We start from the raw sequence: 24,311 nt of genomic DNA, 5'->3' as shown, positions 1-24,311 counted from the left end.
GAACACAGCAATTACAGTTCAGTAGTTGAAGTTTTAAATTCTTCTTTTTTCCAGCGGGAATTCAGCAGTTGAATAATTGGTTATTTTCTCTTAAGAAATTAATCTGACTTGAAGCTTCTTTAAAATTTTGAGAGAGTACGGTAAATAGGATTTAAATAGACTGAGAGAGCTCATCTATTTCCTTCAGTACATGCTGGCACAGCATATCTGTCTGAACAAACCAGTTAGCCAGTTTTTCAAAAGGCAATCAGCAACATTGTATCTCGTCTGTTCTCGATTTGTATGGTTGTTGCCGGGCAACTAGAATGTACTTTCACTCAGTCTCTGGAGCTAGCTGCCTTGAAGAAGTACTGATCTCTTTTTTTTTGTTCATACATGGGATGTGGATGTCACTGGCCAAGCTAGTATTTATTGCCCATCCCTAATTGCCTTTGAGAAGGTGGTGGTGAGCTGCCTTCTTGAACCGCTGAAGTCCATGTGGGGTAGGTACACCCATAGTGCTGTTAGGAAGGGAGTTCCAGGATTTTGACCCAGCGATAGTGAAGGAATGGCAATGTAGTTCCAAGTCAGGATGGTGTGTGGCTTGGAGGGGAACTTGCAGGTGGTGACGTTCCCATGCATCTGCTGCCCTTGTCCTTCTAGGTGATAGAGGTCTTACAGCCTTAAAGGCATACCGCATATTTCCTGGAAAAAAAAACAGGATCATGACACTGCCCGCAGACTTTTCATAGATTTTTGCAAGGCAACTTACTGTCATCTGTAGTCCGATAAAGAATGATAACCCCTACAGGGGATCTGGTACCTGTGTGAACAGGGCAAACAACTGCGTGTTTCTTTAACCAATCAGATTGAAAAATCCTTATTGAGGTATGCAGAGTCAAAATGAAGAAGTATAAGTTAGAATAATTAATTCCATGTAAAATCATGTACAGAAAGCAAAATAAAGAGAGGGAAAGAAAAATGGGATTAAGAAAGAGAAATAAAAGATATAGAAAGGAGAAGTAAATAAGTTTTAATTTTAATTTTTTTAATAACATTCAATAATCAAAATCTGAAGGAATGAGACTCCTCACTTATAAAAGTTAATTTTCAGGGCCAGAGAGTTTGTTTAGCAGTAAAGAAGACTTATCACACCATTAAAAATTGACTTACACTTGACTGGACAACCCTAATGTTTACTGGCCTGTTTTATGAGTAACTAGTGGTTAAGTTCCACAATGTCATGCCCTTCATGCGCTTAAATGTTGAGTATCTCGGCAAGATATAGGGTAGGCGGTGGCGTAGTGGTATTATCTTCTTCTTCTTCTTTGGCCTCCTTGTCTCAAGAGACAATGGGCAAGCGCTTGGAGGTGGTCAGTGGTTTGTGAAGCAGTGCCTGGAGTGGCAGACTCTTCCACAGGTGCTGCAGATAAAATTGGTTGACAGGGCTGTTACGCAGTTGGCTCTCTCCTTGAGCTTCTGTCTTTTTTCCTGCCAACTGCTAAGTCTCTTCGACTTGCCACGCTTTAGTCCCACCTTTATGGTTGCCCGCCAGCTCTGGCGATCGCTGGCAACTGACTCCCACGACTTGTGATCAATGTCACAAGACTTCATGTCGCGTTTGCAGACGTCTTTAAAGCGGAGACGAGGACGGCCGGTGGGTCTGATACCAGTGACGAGCTCGCTGTACAATGTGTCCTTGGGGATCCTGCCATCCTCCATGCGGCTCACATGGCCAAGCCATCTCAGGCGCCGCTGGCCTGGTAGGGTGTATATGCTGGGGATGTTGGCTGCCTCGAGGACTTCAGTGTTGGAGATACGGTCCTGCCACCTGATGCCAAGGACTCTCCGGAGGCAGCGAAGATGGAATGAATTGAGACGTCGCTCTTGGCTGACATACGTCGTCCAGGCCTCGCTGCCGTAGAGCAAGGTACTGAGGACACAGGCTTGATACACTTGGACTTTTGTGTTCTGTGTCAGTGCGCCATTTTCCCACACTCTCTTGGCCAGTCTGGACATAGTGGAAGCCTTTCCCATGCGCTTGTTGATTTCTGCATCTAGAGACAGGTTACTGGTGATAGTTGAGCCTAGGTAGGTGAACTCTTGAACCACTTCCAGAGTGTGGTTGCCGATGTTTATGGATGGGGCATTTGTGTCCCATGATGTTCGTTTTCTTGAGGCTGATGGTTAGGCCAAATTTGGTGCAGGCAGCCGCAAACCTGTCAATGAGTCTCTGCAGACACTCTTCAGTGTGAGATGTTAATGCAGCATCGTCAGCAAAGAGGAGTTCCCCGATGAGGACTTTCCGTACTTTGGTCTTCGTTCTTAGACGGGCAAGGTTGAACAACCTGTCACCTGATCTTGTGTGGAGGAAAATTCCTTCTTCTGAAGACTTGAACGCATGAGAGAGCAGCAGGGAGAAGAAGATCCCAAACAGTGTAGGTGCGAGAACACAGCCCTGTTTCATTCCACTCAGGGTAGGAAAGGGGTCTGATGAGGCGCCGCTATGCTAAATTGTGCCTTTCATATTGTCATGGAATGAGGTGATGATACTTAGTAGCTTTGGTGGGCATCCAATCTTTTCTAGTAGTCTGAAGAGACCACGTCTGCTGACAAGGTCAAAGGCTTTGGTGAGATCAATGAAAGCAACGTAGAGGGGCATCTGTTGTTCATGGCATTTCTCCTGTAGCTGTCGAAGAGAGATCAACATGTCAATGGTGGATCTCTCTGCTCGAAAGCCACACTGTGCCTCAGGGTAGACACGCTCAGCCAGCTTCTGGAGCCTGTTTAAAGCGACTTGAGCGAAGACTTTCCCCACTATGCTGAGCAGGGAGATTCCACAGTAGTTGTTGCAGTCAACGCGGTCACCCTTGTTCTTATAGAGGGTGATGATATTGGCATCGCGCATGTCCTGTGGTACTGCTCCCTCGTCCCAGCACAGGCAAAGCAGTTCGTACAGTGCTGAGAGTATAGCAGGCTTGCCACTCTTGATTATTTCAGGGGCAATGCCGTCCTTCCCAGGGGCTTTTCGCTGGCTAGAGAATCAATGGCATCACTGAGTTCCGATTTTGTTGGCTGTACGTCCAGCTCATCCATGACTGGCAGAGACTGGGCTGCATTGAGAGCAGTCTCAGTGATAATATTTTCCCTGGAGTACAGTTCTAGGTAGTGTTCCACCCAGCGGTCCATTTGCTTGCGTTGGTCAGTGATTGTGTCCCCTGATTTAGATTTCAGGGGGGCAATCTTCATGATGGTTGGCCCAAAAGCCCTCTTAATGCCATCATACATTCCTCTGATATTTCCGGTATCAGAGGCCAGCTGAATATGACTGCATAGGTGTTGCCAGTAGTCATTTGCGCAGCGCCTGGCTGTTCTTTGTGCAGTGCTTCTGGCTGCTTTAAGTGCTGCGGATGTTAACTCGCTGGGGGCTTTCTTGCAGTTCAGCAGTGCAATGCGCTTAGCGGCTATGAAAGGTTCCAACTCTTCAATGTGAGATTGAAACCAGTCTGCATTCCACTTCACACGTTTGCCATAGGTGGTCATTGCTGAGTCAGAGATGACGTCTCTGATGTGGGCCCACTTGGTCTCTGCATCCCCTATGGGAGTGTTTTGAAGGGCTTTTTCGAGTGAATTTAGAAACTTGCGTAACAGCTGTGGATGAGAAATTCTGCTAGTGTTGATGCGCGGGCGGCCCTTCTGCTTGGAGTGATGCAGCTTCTTTGGTTTGAGGCTAACCTTGCTGCACACCAGGGAGTGGTCGGTGTCGCAGTCCGCACTGTGGAAGCTGCGTGTGATTTGAACGCTGTTTAGAGAGGCTCACCTTGTGACGATGAGGTCCAGCTGGTGCCAACGGCATGATCTTGGGTGCCTCCAAGAAACCTGGTGACAGGGTTTAGTGTGAAAGAATGAGTTGGTGATGCAGAGGTTATGCTAGGTACACAACTCAAGCAGTCTCTGTCCATTCTCATTCATCCTTCCAGTGCCATAGCGCCCAAGGCAGGAGGGCCATGAGTCATGGTCGGCCCCAACCCTGGCATTAAAGTCCCCCAGCAGGAACAGGTGTTGGGGATGCTACAATTGATATTATGGAGTTCCTCGTAGAACTGGTCTTTAGCTTCAGGTGAGGAGCAGAGTGTTGGAACATAGGTGTACGAGACCAGAGGTGGTGAACAGACGGATGGACAGTATGCGTTCCGAGCCATTTGAGGGTGGCTCTATCATGCTGAGCAAAGAGTTTCTCATGGCGAAGCCCACTCCATGCTGTCTTGATTCTTCAGGATCCCTACCCTGCCAGAAGAAGGTGTAGTCTTGCTCTCTTAGAGATCCGCTCGCAGGGAGGCGTGTCTCCTGAAGTGCTGCAATGTCTACATTGAGTCTACTGAGCTCGTTGTGAATGATAGCGGTCTTCCGAGAAACGTTGATTTGTGTAAGGTCTTCCGACAGGCGCCCACATAGTTCTGACGTTCCAGCTTGCAAAACGAAGGGCGAGTACCTTCTTTCCTTTTTTGGTCATGCTGTTTGGTGCGGTGTTGCAGTCCACTTGTCGGGCAATGACCCTGAGCTCCAAGCACCCATTGAAGCAGGTGGACTGTGGCGGGATAGAACCTTTCTGACCGGGGGCTGCCCGGTTTGAGGCGGGCGGTAGCTGTCCAGTGAGATGCGATGACCTCTCCCACTGCCAAAGGCAACTTGTGGCTCACAATCTCTACGCCAATTGAGCTGGACTTATAACCCATAACTGCTGACTTCCGTGTTGATTTGGGCGCTGTGAGGCGACTATGGAGTGACCTCTCCATGGCCCATGCCTGGGCAGATGTATGGAGGTTGTGAGTTGCCCAAGCGTCAAAACCCCCCTCTCGGCCTTCCTGGTGGGGTCCAAAGGAGTGCAGAGCACGACGTTTGGCACCGGTATGGCTGCCGGAACTGCCGGAAACATGCCAAAGGTGACACATGACCGCCTTCGGGGTTCCGCTCCGGATTTTCTATTAGGGTTTACTCCCTTTGCCTTGGTCTCGCCCGAGACGCCCACAAGGCAGTGGGGTTGTTAGGGCCCCGACACAGGGGTAGGTGGATGCCGGTGGGGGGAAAGGAGGGAGGGGGTGCGAGGAGGAGGGGTGCGGTGGGAAGGGGGCTGCAGGGGGTAGGGGAGGAGGGTGCAGGGGAAGGGGGTGCGAGGGGAGAGCTGGGAATGGGGTTCGAGGGGGGTGGGGGGAGGGGGTGCAGGCAACAAAACACCTCACCAGCTCCCACCATCGTCCCCCCCACAATGATGCACCGCCACTGCGTTCGGGACCTGGGAGCCGAGCCGGAGCCGCATGGAAACAGCGCGGAGCCGCCGAGTAAGTGGGAGCCGCCGCCGGGACCACGCGGCCGCTCCTCCCTCTATCGCCGCCACGGACGGGCCCCCCCGAACACAGCCACGCGGCCCCCCATTCCAGCCGGCCAAGCCCGGCAACCACTGGCAGGGTCCCCACCAGCACCTTCCCCCCCGGTATTATCACTGGACTAGTAACCCAGGGTATTTCTCTGTGGACATGGGTTTGAATCCCACCACAGCAGAAGGAATTTGAATTTAATGAATAAATCTGGAATTAAAAGCTCGTCTAATGATGGCCATGAAACCATTGTCGATTGTTGTAAAAACCCATCTGGTTCACTAATGTCCTTTAGGGAAGGAAATCTGCTGTCCTTACCTGGTCTGGTCTACATGTGACTCCAGACCCACAGCAATGTGGTTAACTCTTACATGCTCTCTGAAATGGCTTAGCAAGCCACTCAGTTGTACGTAACCGCTACAAAGTCAATAAAAAGGAATGAAACCGGACGGACCACCCGGCATCGACCTAGGCACTGGAAACGACAACGGCAAACCCAGCCCTGTCGACCCTGCAAAGTCCTCCTTACTAACATCTGGGGGCTTGTGCCAAAGTTGGGAGAGCTGTCCCACAGACTAGTCAAGCAACAGCCTGACATAGTCATACTCACGGAATCATACCTTACAGACAATGTCCCAGACTCTGCCATCACCATCCCCTGGTATGTCGTGTCCCACCGGCAGGACATACCCACCAGAGGTGATGGCACAGTGGTATACAGTAGGGAGGGAGTTGCCCTGGGAGTCCTCAACATCGACTCCGGACCCCATGAAGTCTCATGGCATCAGGTCAAACATGGGCAAGGTAACCTCCTACTGATTACCACCTACCTACCGCCCTCCCTCAGCTGATGACTCAGTACTCCTCCATATTGAACACCACTTGGAGGAAGCACTGAGGGTGGCGAGGGCACAAAATGTACTCTGGGTGGGGGACTTCAATGTCCATCACCAAGAATGGTTCGGTAGCACCACTACTGACCGAGTTGGCCGAGTCCTAAAGGACATAGCTGCTATACTGGGTCTGCGGCAGGTGGTGGGGGAACCAACACGAGGGAAAAACATACTTGACCTCGTCCTCACCAATCTGCCTGCCGCAGATGCTTCTGTCCATGACAGTATTGGTAGGAGTGACCACCGCACAGTCCTTGTGGAGACGATGTTCCGCGTTCGCATTGAGGATACTGTCCATTGTGTTGTGCGGCACTATCACCGTGCTGAATGGGATAGATTTCGAACAGATCCATCAATGCAAAACTGGGCATCCATGAGGCGCTGTGGGCCATCAGCAGCAGCAGAATTGTACTCAACCACAATCTGTAACCTCATGGCCCAGCATATCCCCCACTCTACCATTACCATCAAGCCAGGATACCAACCCTGGTTCAATGAAGTGTGCAGGAGGGCATGCCAGGAGCAGCACCAGGCATACCTCAAAATGAGGTTTCAACCTGGTGAAGCTAAAAATCAGGACTACTTGCATGCCGAACTGCGTAAGCAGCATGCAATAGACAGAGCTAAGCGATCCCATAACCAACGGATCAGATCTAAGCTCTGCAGTCCTGCCACATCCAGCCGTGAATGGTGGTGGACAATTAAACAACTAACTGGAGGAGGTGGCTCCACAAATGTCCCCATCCTTAATGATGGGGGAGCCCAGCACATCAGTGCGAAAGATAAGGCTGAAGCATTTGCAACAATCTTCAGCCAGAAGTGCCGAGTTGATGATCCATCTCGGCCTCCTCCTGAAGTCCCCAGCATCACAGATGCCAGACTTCAACCAATTCGATTCACTCTGCGTGATATCAAGAAACGACTGAAGGCACTGGATACTGCAAAAGCTATGGGCCCTGACGATATTCCGGCAATAGTACTGAAGACCTATGCTCCAGAACTTGCCGCGCCCCTAGCCAAGCTATTCCAGTACAGCTACAACACTGGCATCTACCCTGCAATGTGGAAAATTGCCCAGGTATGTCCTGTACACAAAAAGCAGGACAAGTCCAACCCAGCCAATTACCGCCCCATCAGTCTACTCTCAATCATCAGTAAAGTGATGGAAGGTGTCATCAACAGTGCCATCAAGCTCAGTTTGGGTTCCGCCAGGGCCACTCAGCTCCTGACCTGATTACAGCCTTGGTTCAAACATGGACATAAGAGCTGAACTCAAGAGGTGAGGTGAGAGTGACTGCCCCTGACATCAAGGCAGCATTTGACCGAGTATGGCATCAAGGAGCCCGAGCAAAACTGAGGTCAATGGGAATCAGGGGGCAAACCCCCCACTGGCTGGAGTCATACCTAGCACAAAGGAAGATGGTTGTGATTGTTGGAGGTCAATCATCTGAACTCCAGGACATCACTGCAGGAGTTCCTCAGGGTAGTGTCCTAGGCCCAACCATCTTCAGCTGCTTCATCAATGACCTTCCTTCAATCATAAGGTCAGAAGTGGGGATGTTTGCTGATGATTGTGCAATGTTCAGCACCATTCGTGACTCCTCAGATACTGAAGCAGTCCGTGTAGAAATGCAGCAAGACCTGGACAATATCCAGGCTTGGACTGATAAGTGGCAAGTAACATTTGCGCCACAGAAGTGCCAGGCAATGACCATCTCCAACAACAGAGAATCTAACCATCTCCCCTTGACATTCAACAGCATTACCATCGCTGAATCCCCCACTATCAACATCCTAGAGGGTACCATTGACCAGAAACTGAACTGGAGTAGCCATATAAATACCGTGGCTACAAGAGCAGGTTAGAGGCTAGGAATCCTGAGGCGAGTAACTCACCTGACTCCCCAAAGCCTGTCCACCATCTACAAGGCACAAGTCAGGAGTGTGATGGAATACTCTCCACTTGCCTGGATGGGTGCAGCTCCAACAACACTCAAGAAGCTCAACACCATCCAGAACAAAGCAGCCCACTTGATTGGCACCCCATCTCCAAACATTCACTCCCTCCACCACCGATGCACCGTGGCAGCAGTGTGTACCGTCTACAAGATGCACTGCAGCAATGCACCAAGGCACCTTCGACAGCACCTTCCAAACCCGCGACTTGTACCAACTTGAAGGACAAGGGCAGCACGTACATGGGAACACCACTACCTGCAAGTTCCCGTCCAAGTCACACACCATCCTGACTTGGAACTATATCGCCGTTCCTTCACTGTCGCTGGGTCAAAATCCTGGAACTCCCTTTCTAACAGCACTGTGGGTATACCTACCCCAAATGGACTGCAGTGGTTCAAAAAGGCAGCTCACCACCACCTTCTCAAGGGCAATTAGGGATGGGCAATAAATGCTGGTCTGGCCAGTGACGCCTACATTCCCATGAATGAATTTAAAAAAAAGATACTGCTGGAGCGAAGTTTGTGGAGGAGCAGGGCAAATCGGACAGCAGATTCCTGATTTTCACATTTTACTGTGCACGTGCAGACACTGCCCAATTTACTCCATAATATTGGTGAGCACTGATAGCCTCATTATTATTCTTACTGTAAAAAACGGGCAACTCTGTCTCTTGGTATGATGAGCAGAACCTATGTATTAAAAGTGCAGCTCAAGCTAAATTTTTCCATTTCAAATCAAAGCAATCTACCTCCTAGTATGTTTAAAATGCTAGTGAATCCAACAGTTACTGACAAAGTAATCGACTGTCATTGCATTGAACAACATGTGCTAGATTAAACAAAGAAAGAGAGATTACTGTAATAATATCTGGGGAAAATCTAATAGCAAACCTATGTTCAGTGTAATAGGAGATAGAGTTTGTAAATATTCACACTATAAACGTTTAGAGCTTAGAGGCTTGATTCAGAGCTTCTTCGAAGCCAGTTTATGAAGGGGCAGAAACAAAAACAAGAAATGCTGGATTCACTCAGCAGGTCTGGCAGCATCTGTGGAAAGAGAAGCAGAGTTAACGTTTCGGGTCAGTGACCCTTCTTCGGAACTGACAAATATTAGAAAAGTCACAGATTATAAACAAGTGAGGTGGGGGTTGGGCAAGAGATAACAAAGGAGAAGGTGCAGATTGGACCAGGCCACATAGCTGACCAAAAGGTCACGGAGCAAAGGCAAACAATATGTTAATGGTGTGTTGAAAGACAAAGCATTAGTACAGATTAGGTGTGAATATACTGAATATTGAACAGCAGCAAGTGCAAACCTGAAGAAAAACAACCTGAAAAAAACAGTGGGTAAGCAAACTGAACAAACTAAGATGAAATGAAATAAATGCAAAAAAAGATTGTAAAAAATGTAAAAAGGAATGTAAAAAAAAAGGAAGAAAAAATAACTAAAAATGACTAAAAATGAAAGTAAAATGGGGGGCTGTCATGCTCTGAAATTATTGAACTCAATGTTCAGTCCGGCAGGCTGTAGTGTGCCTAATCGGTAGATGAGATGCTGTTCCTCGAGCTTGCGTTGATGTTCACTGGAACACTGCAGCAATCCCAGGACAGAGATGTGAGCATGAGAGCAGGGGGGAGTGTTGAAATGGCAAGCAACCGGAAGCTCAGGGTCCTGCTTGCGGACTGAGCGGAGATGTTCTGCAAAGCGGTCACCCAGTCTGCGCTTGGTCTCCCCAATGTAGAGGAGACCACACTGTGAGCAGCGAATACAGTATACTACATTGAAAGAAGTACAAGTAAATCGCTGCTTCACCTGAAAGGAGTGTTTGGGGTCTGGGATAGTGAGGAGAGAGGAGGTAAATGGGCAGGTATTACACCTCCTGCGATTGCAAGGGAAGGTGCCATGGGACGGGGCCGAGGTGGTGGGGGTAATGGAGGAGTGGACCAGGGTGTCGCGGAGGGAACGATCCCTTCGGAATGCTGACAGGGGAAGGGAGGGGAAGATGCGACTGGTAGTGGCATCACGCTGGAGTTGGCTAAAATGGCGGAGGATGATCCTTTGGATATGGAGGCTGGTGGGATGAAAAGTGAGGACAAGGGGAACCCTGTCACGGTTCTGGGAGGGAGGGGAAGGGGTGAGGGGAATGGGTCGGACACAGTTGAGGGCCCTGTCAACCACAGTGGGGGGAAATCCTCGGTTGAGGAAAAAGGAGGTCATATCAGAAGCACCGTCATGGAAGGTAGCATCATCAGAGCAGATGCGTCGGAGACTGAGAAACTGGGAGAATGGAATGGAGTCCTTACAGGAGGTAGGGTGTGAAGAAGTGTAGTCGAGGGAGCTGTGGGAGTCAGTGGGCTTATAATGGATATTGGTAGACAACCTATCCCCAGAGATGGAGACAGAGAAGTCAGGGAAGGGAAGTGTCAGAGATGGACCATGTAAAGGTGAGAGAAGGGTGGAAATTGGAAGCAAAGTTGATAAAGTTTTCTAGTTCGGGGCGGGAGCAGGAAACGGCACCGATACAGTCATCAATGTACTGGAAAAAGAGTTGGGGGAGGGGGCCTGAGTAGGACTGGAACAAAGAATGCTCGACATATCCCACAAAAAGACAGGCATAACTAGGACCCATGCGGGTACCCATAGCGACACCTTTTACTTGAAGGAAATGCATGGAGTTGAAGGAGAAGTTGTTCAATGTGAGAACAAGTTCAGCCAGGCGGAGGAGGGTGTTGGTGGATGGGGACTGGTTGGGCCTCTGTTCCAGGAAGAAGCGGAGAGCCCTCAAACCATCCTGGTGGGGGATGGAGGTGTAGAGCGATTGGACGTCCATAGTGAAGAGGAGGCGGTTGGGACCAGGAAACTGGAAATTGTCAAAATGACGTAGGGTGTCAGAAGAGTCACAGATGTAGGTGGGAAGAGACTGGACCAGCGGAGAAAAGATAGAGTCTAGATAGGAAGAAATAAGTTCAGTGGGGCAGGAGCAGGCTGACACAATGGGTCTGCCAGGACAGTCCCGTTTGTGGATTTTGGGAAGGAGGTAGAAGCGTGCTGTCCGGGGTTGCGGGACTATGAGGTTGGAAGCTGTAGAGGGAAGATCTCCAGAGGAGATGAGGTCAGTGACAGTCCTTTGGACGGTGGCTTGATGTTCGGTGGTGGGGTCATGGTCCAGAGGGAGGTAGGAAGAGGTGTCTGTGAGTTGGCGTTGAGCTTCTGCAAGGTAGAGGTCGGTACGCCATACAACAACAGCACCACCCTTGTCTGCAGGTTTGATGACCATGTCGGGGTTAGACCTGAGAGAACGGAGTGCCTCAAGTTCAGAGGGGGACAGGTTAGAGTGAGTGAGGGGGGCAGAGAAATTGAGACGACCAATGTCTCGCCGACAGTTTTCAATGAAGAGATCAAGAGCGGGTAAGAGGCCTGGGGGAGGGGTCCAGGTAGAGGGAGAATGCTGGAGGCGGGTGAATGGGTCTGCTGGTCGGGGGGAGGACTCCTGGTCGAAGAAGTGAGCCCGGAGGCGGAGGCGACGGAAGAAGAGCTCAACGTCATGCCGAGCGCGAAATTCATTGAGGTGGGGGCGTAAGGGGATAAAACTGAGACCTTTGCTGAGTACAGAACGCTCAGCATCAGAGAGGGGGAGGTCAGAGGGTATAGTGAATACATGGCAAGGGGTCAGGTCAGAAGGGGTGGGGTCAGAGGGAAGTGAAGCGGAAGGAGGATCTGGAGGGGCATTAGTCCCCATCAGCTGCTGGAGCTTGCGTTCCTTAACACCTGAAAGGAAGAAAAAAAGTTTTTTGTTAATGCGTCGGATGAGACGTAAGATGAGATGAAACTGCGGAGTAGAACAGATTTGAGATAAGGTAAGACGGTGCTGCTGGAGAGAGAGGTCCAGTGTGTGCATATGGCGGCGCATAGCACTGAGTGTGGATCTCAGGATGCGGCGAGAGTAGCAGTCCGAGGAACGTTGTATTTCTCGGAGATACCGGTGATCCTGGGTGGTTTCAAAGCATGATGGGTGAAACTGCAGTTGGAATCCACGTGGAATCAGTCGGAGCCGGAGACAGTCACTGAGGAAGGAGATGTGGCTGTGAAAACGAGTTTTGGTAGATACCTTATCAAACACCAGGAGGGAAATAGAAAGCAATGAAGGTGAACAAGGTAAAAGAGACAAACGAAAATCCCGTCGGAGAGAAGAGCAGAACTTCTTCAAGGTAGGCATTCCTGGAAGAGAAGTGGCAGTGAATTAAACACTAAAATAAAAGCAAAATACTGCGGATGCTGGAAATCTGAAACAAAATCTTTTGCTTTGAAACCACCCAGGATCACCGGTATCTCCGAGAAATACAACGTTCCTCGGACTGCTACTCTCGCCGCATCCTGAGATCCACACTCAGTGCTATGCGCCGCCATATGCACACACTGGACCTCTCTCTCCAGCAGCACCGTCTTACCTTATCTCAAATCTGTTCTACTCCGCAGTTTCATCTCATCTTACGTCTCATCCGACGCATTAACAAAAAACTTTTTTTCTTCCTTTCAGGTGTTAAGGAACGCAAGCTCCAGCAGCTGATGGGGACTAATGCCCCTCCAGATCCTCCTTCCGCTTCACTTCCCTCTGACCCCACCCCTTCTGATCTGACCCCTTGCCGTGTATTCACTATACCCTCTGACCTCCCCCTCTCTGATGCTGAGCGTTCTGTACTCAGCAAAGGTCTCAGTTTTATCCCCTTACGCCCCCACCTCAATGAATTTCGCGCTCGGCATGACGTTGAGCTCTTCTTCCGTCGCCTCCGCCTCCGGGCTCACTTCTTCGACCAGGAGTCCTCCCCCCGACCAGCAGACCCATTCACCCGCCTCCAGCATTCTCCCTCTACCTGGACCCCTCCCCCAGGCCTCTTACCCGCTCTTGATCTCTTCATTGAAAACTGTCGGCGAGACATTGGTCGTCTCAATTTCTCTGCCCCCCTCACTCACTCTAACCTGTCCCCCTCTGAACTTGAGGCACTCCGTTCTCTCAGGTCTAACCCCGACATGGTCATCAAACCTGCAGACAAGGGTGGTGCTGTTGTTGTATGGCGTACCGACCTCTACCTTGCAGAAGCTCAACGCCAACTCACAGACACCTCTTCCTACCTCCCTCTGGACCATGACCCCACCACCGAACATCAAGCCACCGTCCAAAGGACTGTCACTGACCTCATCTCCTCTGGAGATCTTCCCTCTACAGCTTCCAACCTCATAGTCCCGCAACCCCGGACAGCACGCTTCTACCTCCTTCCCAAAATCCACAAACGGGACTGTCCCGGCAGACCCATTGTGTCAGCCTGCTCCTGCCCCACTGAACTTATTTCTTCCTATCTAGACTCTATCTTTTCTCCGCTGGTCCAGTCTCTTCCCACCTACATCCGTGACTCTTCTGACGCCCTACGTCATTTTGACAATTTCCAGTTTCCTGGTCCCAACCGCCTCCTCTTCACTATGGACGTCCAATCGCTCTACACCTCCATCCCCCACCAGGATGGTTTGAGGGCTCTCCGCTTCTTCCTGGAACAGAGGCCCAACCAGTCCCCATCCACCAACACCCTCCTCCGCCTGGCTGAACTTGTTCTCACATTGAACAACTTCTCCTTCAACTCCATGCATTTCCTTCAGGTAAAAGGTGTCGCTATGGGTACCCGCATGGGTCCTAGTTATGCCTGTCTTTTTGTGGGATATGTCGAGCATTCTTTGTTCCAGTCCTACTCAGGCCCCCTCCCCCAACTCTTTTTCCGGTACATTGATGACTATCGGTGCCGTTTCCTGCTCCCGCCCCGAACTGGAAAACTTTATCAACTTTGCTTCCAATTTCCACCCTTCTCTCACCTTTACATGGTCCATCTCTGACACTTCCCTTCCCTTCATCGACTTCTCTGTCTCCATCTCTGGGGATAGGTTGTCTACTAATATCCATTATCAGCCCACTGACTCCCACAGCTACCTCGACTACACTTCTTCACACTTTACCTCCTGTAAGGACTCCATTCCATTCTCCCAGTTTCTCCGTCTCCGACGCATCTGCTCTGATGATGCTACCTTCCATGACGGTGCTTCTGATATGACCTCCTTTTTCCTCAACCGAGGATTTCCCCCCACTGTGGTTGACAGGGCCCTCAACCGTGTCCGACCCATTCCCCGCACCTCTACCCTCACCCCTTCCCCTCCCTCCCAGAACCGTGACAGGGTTCCCCTTGTCCTCACTTTTCATCCCACCAGCCTCCATATCCAAAGGATCATCCTCCGCCATTTTCGCCACCTCCAGCGTGATGCCACTACCAGTCGCATCTTCCCCTCCCTTCCCCTGTCAGCATTCCGAAGGGATCGTTCCCTCCGCGACACCCTGGTCCACTCCTCCATTACCCCCACCACCTCGTCCCCGTCCCAGGGCACCTTCCCTTGCAATCGCAGGAGGTGTAATACCTGCCCATTTACCTCCTCTCTCCTCACTATCCCAGACCCCAAACACTCCTTTCAGGTGAAGCAGCGATTTACTTGTACTTCTTTCAATGTAGTATACTGTATTCGCTGCTCACAGTGTGGTCTCCTCTACATTGGGGAGACCAAGCGCAGACTGGGTGACCGCTTTGCGGAACATCTCCGCTCAGTCCGCAAGCAGGACCCTGAGCTTCCGGTTGCTTGCCATTTCAACACTCCCCCCTGCTCTCATGCTCACATCTCTGTCCTGGGATTGCTGCAGTGTTCCAGTGAACATCAACGCAAGCTCGAGGAACAGCATCTCATCTGCCGATTAGGCACACTACAGCCTGCCGGACTGAACATTGAGTTCAATAATTTCAGAGCATGACAGCCCCCCATTTTACTTTCATTTTTAGTCATTTTTAGTTATTTTTTCTTCCTTTTTTTTTACATTCCTTTTTACATTTTTTACAATTTTTTTTGCATTTATTTCATTTCATCTTAGTTTGTTCAGTTTGCTTACCCACTGTTTTTTTCAGGTTGTTTTTCTTCAGGTTTGCACTTGCTGCTGTTCAATATTCAGTATATTCACACCTAATCTGTACTAATGCTTTGTCTTTCAACACACCATTTACATATTGTTTGCCTTTGCTCCGTGACCTTGGTCAGCTATGTGGCCTGGTCCAATCTGCACCTTCTCCTTTGTTATCTCTTGCCCAACCCCCACCTCACTTGTTTATAATCTGTGACTTTTCTAATATTTGTCAGTTCCGAAGAAGGGTCACTGACCCGAAACGTTAACTCTGCTTCTCTTTCCACAGATGCTGCCAGACCTGCTGAGTGAATCCAGCATTTCTTGTTTTTGTTTCAGATTTCCAGCATCCGCAGTATTTTGCTTTTATATGAAGGAGCAGATATTGAGTGACCCACTTAGCAGGTGAAGTACGCAGGTTAACATAGAATTTACAGTACAGAAACAGGCCATTTGGGCCAGCTGGTTTCTGCCAGTGTTGATGCTCCATCCAAGCCTTTTTCCACCCCTCTTTATCTCAACTCTTATCAGCATAACCTTCTATTTATTTTCTGTCTTGTGTTTATCTAGCTTCTCCTTAAATGCATCGATGCTATTCACCTCAATCATTTATTTTAATGAGTTCCATGCTCTAACTACTTTGTGGGTAAGGAGGTTTCTCCTGAATTCCCTGTTGGACTTATTAGTGACGATCTTATATTTATAACCCCTTGCTTTGAAAGTTTTTTTTATTCTTTCATGGAATGTGGGCGTCGCTGGCAAGGCCAGCATTTGTTGCCCATCCATAATTGCCCTTGACAACTGAGTGGCTTGCTGGACCATTTAAAAGGGCAGTCAAGAGGCAACCACATTGCTGTGGTTCTGGAGTTACATGTAGGCCAGACCAGGTAAGGACAGCTGATGTCGTTCCCCTAAAGGACATTAGTGAAACAGATGGGCTTTTACGACAATCAATGATAGTAATGGTGCCATGAAACTGAGACTAGGTTTTTAAAAAAATAATTAATTGAATTTAAATTGCACCAGTTGGCGTGGTGGAATTTGAACCCATGTCCCCAGGGCATTAGCCTGGGCCTCTAGATTACTAATCCAGTGACATTACCACTTTGCCACCATCTCCCCTTGTTTTGAAAGTATGGCTTGAGGATCATGGCTGCTTTTGTAACGCAGTTACCAGTAACCAAGCATGTCAACTGCAGCTCACGCCAAACACTAAAGGTTTCTCACGAAACAGTTTTCTGGATTAAAAGAAGCTATGCAGCTGACACTGCATAATTAGTGAATTCAACTGAGCAGCTCAACAAGATCACAACATTGCTCTTCCACCCAGAAAGTAAAACCTATTGTTCTCCCATCACAGCATCCACTTTACTCTTGAACAACTTTTGCCTTCACTACATGGAAGTCTTATTTCAAGTGTTGATCATTCCGACTACACAAACACTTACTAAAATCAGTTGCAAATTCTCCCCTTGGCAATTTGAACCTGTGCCCCTTGCCTTATTATCATGGTTTACAAGATAGTGTGATTGTAAAATGGTGGAAGCTATGAAATGTAAGAGTTTAGCAAAATGTGAAACAATGTGGATTAGAAGATTGGGGTTAAGTAACACTTTTCAGATTTGGAATACCAAGTAGAGGCCTGCTCAGGTCGGGAAAATAGAACCCGATCCAAACCCAACCGAACCACCACGGACCCGAGCCCGAGTCCCTCCGATTTTGCCCCGAGCCAACCCAAACGTGCCCCGATTTGACCCGACCATCCCTTTACTTACCTTCAGACTCCAAATCTCCACGAAGCTGCAGCGCATGCGCAATGACGTCATAGTGACACTCGTCCGCTGCGCAGACTCAGTTTTGTCCTGGACTCCCAGCTCAGGTAAGTTTTTTTTAAATTTGAATACTTACCAGCAGAGCACTTACAGTGTGTGTCCGGCCCAACCTGACCCAAACCCGACACGTCGTCGGGTCCTGTCGGGTTTGGGTCAGGTAGCAGGCCTCTAATACCAAGTATTCATTGTAGTTTAATTACAATGGGGAAAACCAGAAGTGTACCTACAGTATATCCACTTTTAATTTCAGGAGGGAGCATATGCTCACTTTAAAACTGCTGAAAATGGTGGTACATATTTTTCCTTTTGGTGCTGCTCCCCCAGTGCTGCGGCCATTACTATTGGTGCCTCTTCCTTCAGCACCACTCCGGAATGCTGCAGCCACTAATAGACCAGCATATTTCACCTCAGCACCACTCCTTGGTGCTGCTGCTAATAGAAATGATCCTCACCTCGGTACAACATTGGCTGGAACTTGTATGAGAACAGGAGAGAGGGAAGGGTTGAAGTGGATGGCAAAGAAGAGGAGAGGAAAATTGGGGAGAAAATGGTTGACCATGAATTAGTGAGGGAAGGGGACAAAAGTTGGGAGAAGGGTGATGAAGGAAGAAGAAGAATGCCAGCATTAACTGACACTTTGTGGGAACAAGAGCCCCTACATTAACTGATGGGAGGATGAAGGACAAGACCAAAAAAAAGGATTTGGATAGGCCAAAGAGTGCCAATTGAAATGGGGGAGGGGGAATAATGCCACCTTAAATGGGAAGTGGAAGAAGAATAGCAGTTTGAGCTTTGTTGGAGAGCAGAGGAATACCAGGTTGAACTGAGTGGAGGGGGGAGAAAATATCAACAGGGAGAGTTGGTAAGGTAATCATGGAAGGCTAAGAATTTGGATGGGGTAAGTGTCGTAGTAAATTGGAATTATGGGGCAGGAGAGTGACTTTTGGGAATGTGAGGTTCTTCTGTTTAAAATCCAGATGTCACTTTATTTTTCCTTTATAAGTAGATTTAAAAATTATCATTTGTGCAATATCAAACCACTTAATTAACCAGAATGCATCATCTTGAATGTAAAAATTAAATATTTCCTGGGGGCACATGTCTCTCAGAACCTCAAGAAACACACAGTCATAGAGTCATATATAGCACAGAAGGAAGCCATTCGCCCCATGTTACCAATTTTCTGTTTCAAGATTTGGATTTTCCCTTTCAGGCTTCCATTTTTGTAAAGTGAAAATATAGTTTCACAGAACCACTGTATCTTTCATTATCAATATAAGCACATTAAAAAAAATTACTTCTACTTTTAGTCATTGTCCTAACCTATTTGAATCTTTCCACCATTCTACTCTTGATCTTAGCAAATAGAGTTAAAAATATAAGCATATTCTTTAAGACTCCTCGATGACTTTCAGAATGCTCTTTTTTTCCATTTCGTGCTTCATTGCATCAGGTTTGCTTGTGTTGAATCTTAAGTAAGAACATAGGCAGCCTTACAGAATTTTACTTCTTGTGCGGGTGTAACTGGTTATTCCACTACCCACGCAGTCGATATTTTTCTGTATCAGGAACAGTGATTCACTGTTGCACAATAATATTGTGGCTGGTGACAGCAGCTTGCAATGTTTCCGGGCTTGACCAGGAGCTGTGTATTCAAGTAGAAACCATATGATGAGATCCAGCTGTTCTTTCCATCCGTGAAAGAATATCACCTACTTTTTGTTTATTTGTTCATGGGTCTGGATGTCGTTGGCAAAGCCAGCATTTATTGCCCACCCTAGTTGTGCTTCAGTAGGTGGTGGTGAGTTGCAGTCCGTATGGTGAAGATAACTCCCATACAGATAGTGCGTTCTAAGACTTTGACCCAGCGACAGTGAAGGAACGGCAATATATTTCCAAGTCAGAATGGTGTGTGACTTGGAGGGAAGCTTGCAGGTGGTGGACTTCCCATTTGCCTGCTGTCCTTGTCCTTCTAGGCAGTAGAGGTCGCAAATTTGGGAGGCACTGTCAAAGAAACCTTGGCAAATTGCTGCAGTGCATCTTGTAGGTGGTACACGGTGTAGCCATGGTGTCCCGGTGGTGGAGGGAGTTAATGTTTAAGGTGGTGGGTGGGCTGCCAATTAAGCAGGTTGCTTTGTCCGGGATGGTGTTGAGCTTCTTGACTGTTGTTGGAGCTGCAGTCATCCAGGCACATGGAGAGTATTTCATTATAGTCCTGACTTGAGGGTTGTAAATGGTGGATAGGCTTAGGGAGTCAGGAGGTGAGTCACTCACCACAGAATACCCAGCTGCTGACCTGCTCTTGCAGCCACAATATTTATGTGGCTGGTCCAGTTAAGTTTCTGGCAGTGGTGACCTCACAATGTTGATGGTGGGGAATGCAACGATGCTAATGCCATCTTAATCTTGCAAGAAGCTTTCTACTCTTGTGAAAGAACCCTTGTAAATCAGTATCTCGTGTAAATGCTCATTCTTCATCTTTGAGCCTACACAATGTTAGGTGGCCATTTGACCAGGAGGCAGGTGCATTGCAGCCTTGATTGATGTTGACCTCATACAATGCCCACTGGCAAGTATTTTATGGAAGTAAACATGGGTTGGGAGCAGGAAACCCTGGCTGATTTTCCTTTTGCTTCACAGTGTAGAAGTACTGAAGCTAATAGTGTTAAGACTGGCACTTGTGCTGAAATGAGCTAACTCAGCACAGATAAGGGATGAAATCTTGGACTGACTTCACTCGTTTGGCTCAGTTGTGTACTGGGCATTGCACTTCTGAACTCATGAATCAATGGAGCCTGGTGCTATCATTTAACTTTGTAAACATTCAACTGCACAAGAGTGTTAGAAATAGATTTGTGAGTTGGGTTTAGAGTAAATTTGTTCCACTTATGAGCATGCTAAAAATAATCTTCCATATTTCATCTCTTGTCAAATGAAGGGCTTTATAAGTAGAGACATAGAGTACACAAGGAACTTATGATGAATTTGATAAAAGACTGGGCTGGATTCTATAGAGCCCTCAACATCAGGATCCATGGCAGGGCGGGCCTGAAGATGGCCCCGGATGAGGCCCCTATGGACCTTGACGCTGGCAGGGCCTGGCCAGATATTGCCAGTGGTGCCAAGGCCTCGTGGCAGACCCCTGCCGCTCGGTGATGGAACCGCAATTTAAATAAATTTAAATACCTGAATTAATTACTCTCCCATCGCCTCCTAATGTCCCGCTGCAATCTTCACCCCGGCAGCCGGCACTGCCACGCCTTCAGAGGGCAGTCCGCTCCGGCTATTTAAATGAGCCACCGCGCATGGAATCATGGCAGCTCTTTGGCGTGCGATCTGCACAGGCGGGCAGCTATTTTTTCGGGCTTATAGAATTCAGCCCACTGATTCTGCCTCAACTGAAGTATTGTATCCATTTCTGGGCATCACACTTTAGGAAGAGTTTGAAGGCTTTAGAGAGGGTGAAAAAAAGGTTTACAAGAATGTTTCAAGGGATGAGGGATTTCAGTTATGTGGCTAGATTGGAGAAGCTGGGGTGGTTTCCAAGAAGAGAAGGTCGAGAGGAGTTTTGATGGAGGTTTTCCAAATCATGAGAGGTCTAGACAGGGTAGAGAAAGAGAAAATGTTCCCATTGGCAGAAGGGTCAAGAACTGGAGGACATAGATTAAAAAGTAATTGGTAAAAGAACCAAATGTGACACGAGGAAAAACCTTTTTATGCAGCGAATGCTTAGGATAAGCCTGAAATGGTGGTGGAAGATTGAGTTGTGGCTTTCAGAATTGTATAAGCATCTGAAGGGAAAAATAATTGCAGGGCTGTGGGGAAAGGGCCGAGGTATGGGACTAGCTATGTTGCTCTTGCAGAAAGCCGGCATGGACTCAGTGGATCAAATGGCTTCTTTCTGTGCTGTGGCCATACTATCATTCTATTAAAAATTCGATGCTTGTATCCAGTCTGCAGTGAAAAAGACAGAAAATTGTTACTCTGCTGCTTGCATCTATGTTCTATCTTTTTACCTCAATGTCTCAAAAGTGCTTCATGTTGTGAATTGCTTTGGAGTGCACTGACTGTTATTATGTTGGCAAGGAAGACAGCTTTTACAATAGAAAGGCTTGCATTTATAAAGCGCCTTTCACGACTACAGGGCATCTCAAAGCACTTTACAGCCAATTAAATACTTTTGAAGCGTAGTGTGATAAAAACCATACCTGCCAAAAAATGAGACATTAATTTTGTCTTATGGAACATTATTTTTGACCTGTTACTGGACTTAAAATAGTTTGTTTAAAAAGACCACAACAGTGGCTGAAAACATGGCTGAAGAAGACAATGGGAATAATCCCTGATTCAATTAGCCAGATGGATTTTGATCAAGAGACATTGAATGTGTAAGAGCCAGCATTTCTCCTACCCCAACCCCCACTGAGAGTATCTGCTAAGCTTGGAACGAATCCACAAAATCTCGCAGGCGAGGTTGCTCTAAATGAGGGGCTAGTCACATGACTAACCTGCTGGGAATCCTGGGGATTGTTTGAATTGTGCCACACAGAAAGGAAGAGACTGCAATTTGAAGCCAAAAGAGAAGGACGGGCTCTCGCTCTCTCCCTCCCTCCCTCTCTCAAGCCAAGTTCCAGGGACCCACAGACGTACCTTAAGCCTCAAGACAGAAGACCAGCGAAACAAGTTTGAAAGTGTGCACTGGGCCCCAATGAGAACTGCAAGACTTAACATCAATCAAAGACTTCACATCAAACCCAAAGCCAGTAACTGAACTCCAGCTATTACTTCAAACCTTTCCCCTTCTTTCTCCTCCTCTGTCTCTATTTGCATGTGTGTTTATTGCATATGCATGCTAGCGTGGTCGCGTCGCGTATTCTTAGTAGTTTTAACTGAATTAGAGTTTAAAGGTTAATAAACTTACACCTTTCTTGTTTAAATATGAGTAAACGTGTCTGGTTGATTTCTTTGCCATTACAATTAGAGAGCAGTGAGCAAGGACTCACTGAGAGGGAAGCTAAAACACGATGTTTTAAAAAGTTAAACCCTGTTACAGCCAAACCAGGAAAAGGCTGAGAGGAGGAGCCCTAGACCCCTGCCTCACCTGGTTGTAATAGTAGTCACTGTTGGAATGTAGGAAATGCAGCAACCAAGTTGTGCACAGCAAGCTCCAGCGACTTGTAAATTGTGACATTCTTAGTGCAAGAGCTTTCATAATGTTTAAAGGGGTTAACTAACTTTGCATTTTGAACAGGAGGTTTGTTGTTAAATATTCTGTGTAATAATTACATGTACTAAGTGTAAATACAACAGTAAGTAACTTATTCCAGGCAGAAATTAACTGTTTATTCTTGTCCTAGTTTATTATCTGTTACCTAGCTTTGCTTATTCTGTTGGTTAAACTAGAACATGACCTTTTTGTTATTTTTTTGCATCTTACAGTAATCAATGTGAAAGAGGCAAATGAAATAGTTAATCAGCATCTACCAGCACAAGAGTCAACTTTGGACATTACTGGCATTATCTGTCAGCTAGAGAAATCACTAGGCATTGCTCTGTCGGTCATCTTAGAAACAGAAATGAAAACAGTATATGATGATCTCTGGACAGAGGTAAAAATTAGATTGCTATGTAGATTGTCTGGAAAGAAATGTTTCAAGACTATACTTAACAAATAACTACCAGTAAATAAACAAACAATATCCTGTTTATGTTCCTTTGAAATCCGGTTTCATGTACCATTATTTTCATAGTATATCATAGGTCAGAAATACTTTCCACAGTATGCCAAAAATATCACCAGTACTTGCATATTTTTTCTTATGCTGAATAATTAATTTTGTTAGTATGGACACAGAACTCGTTGAAATAAAATAAATATTTAATCACATCATATTTTCTTCAATTTCTTCTACCTTTTTCAACTATGTGGGGAGAGAATTGCAGTTGTCAACTGTTCAGATAAATATTTGGAACTGAGTTTCAACAGGGTTCCATCAGAGTTATGGTGGGAGACTGGTGGAAATTATATGCATTTCAGCTCCTGAATATTTTTTGACTTTAAGTCCAGAATAATCTTGGGCCTCAACTTTCTGGTAATTAATTGTCCTTTTGCAGCATTCCAGATATCCATGTTTTGATCAGAGCTATTCCTAGAAATGTCTTATATCAAGGTCTATAACTAATATTAACCTTCGTATGAAACATTATAAATGTGTTTACAGTATTTCCATATAAATAAATTAACCAAAGTATACCTCTTTTAAAATTTTATGGCTACGCTATTACCAAAGTGTTTAGAATGGCTAAATAGTAGTAGGTTAAATTAATGATGATGTAATTGCCGTGATCTGTTTCTGATCTTGATATTAGATCCTGTTTGTGAAGCCTCCTTGGTCTTTGGAAGACATATTACTATGTATGAAGAAACACTGGATCGCTGTGTTTGGCTTAATTGTGAAAAGAAATTTGCAGTCATCTGTGGAGATCTTGAGTGATCATTTTCAAGCAGGTATGTACAGAGAATTAGATTACTGAATTTTTGATAGGTATCAAAGGGGCAGAGGGTAAGGGGTATATTGGTGACGCATTCAGGTTACAATTTTATTAGGTGGTTCTCTAAAGCAGCAGTCAGATTTTAAATGCCATTATTTTACATAACCGCAAAATTTAATTCTAAATTAAAGCCAGTGTGTTGTACCCTTCAAAGTACCCTTGCTGCTAATTTACTAAATTTATCAATGTTCCATTGCTTATATATGCCTACATAACAATAGTCCATGCACTGCAAACAGCTGACATGTTTCAGTGACATGTTAAAATGCTTAAGAACTGCAAGTATTTCCTTTTCATAGCCTAGGGTTCTGAAAAACGCATGTTTAAGTCTGGATCAAAAGTTGTGAACTTCAGGCATGACAATGAGTTGATCACTTTCCAAAAAATGTGTTCATTGGGAGGGTATTTTTCATTCTAGGACACCTTTTTAGATTTTTCCCAATAGTATGACGAATTCAGACCTACCTGTGCTGTATTTCATTCCACATTTTTAAGTGTATAGAGTCCATAGAGTTATACAGCATAGAAACAGGCCCTTTGGCCCATTGTGTCTGTGCCGGCCATACAGCACCCAACTATTCTAATCCCATATTCCTGCACTTGGCCCGTAGCCCTGTATGCTATGGTATTTTAAGTGCTCATCTAAATACTTCTTAATTGTTTTGAGGGTTCCTGCCTCCACCACCTCTTCAGGTAGTGTATTCCAGATTCCAACCACCCTCTGGGTGAAAATATTTTT

General features: G+C 46.9%; 1 protein-coding gene across 1 annotated transcript in view; it reads left to right on the top strand.

Annotated features, from left to right (window-relative positions):
- Window positions 1-24,311, top strand: part of swt1 (SWT1 RNA endoribonuclease homolog) — a 113,309-nt gene that overhangs the window by 2,804 nt on the left and 86,194 nt on the right. Inside the window, exons 3-4 of the mRNA XM_068038070.1 lie at window positions 22,460-22,629; window positions 23,390-23,528. Of these exons, the coding sequence (XP_067894171.1) occupies window positions 22,460-22,629; window positions 23,390-23,528 (309 nt within the window). The remainder of the gene's footprint in view (window positions 1-22,459; window positions 22,630-23,389; window positions 23,529-24,311) is intronic.

The sequence above is a fragment of the Heterodontus francisci genome, chromosome 8, assembly GCF_036365525.1.
Source record: "Heterodontus francisci isolate sHetFra1 chromosome 8, sHetFra1.hap1, whole genome shotgun sequence".
Taxonomy (NCBI): domain Eukaryota; kingdom Metazoa; phylum Chordata; class Chondrichthyes; order Heterodontiformes; family Heterodontidae; genus Heterodontus; species Heterodontus francisci.
This window is presented reverse-complemented; position numbering and strand designations above follow the sequence as displayed.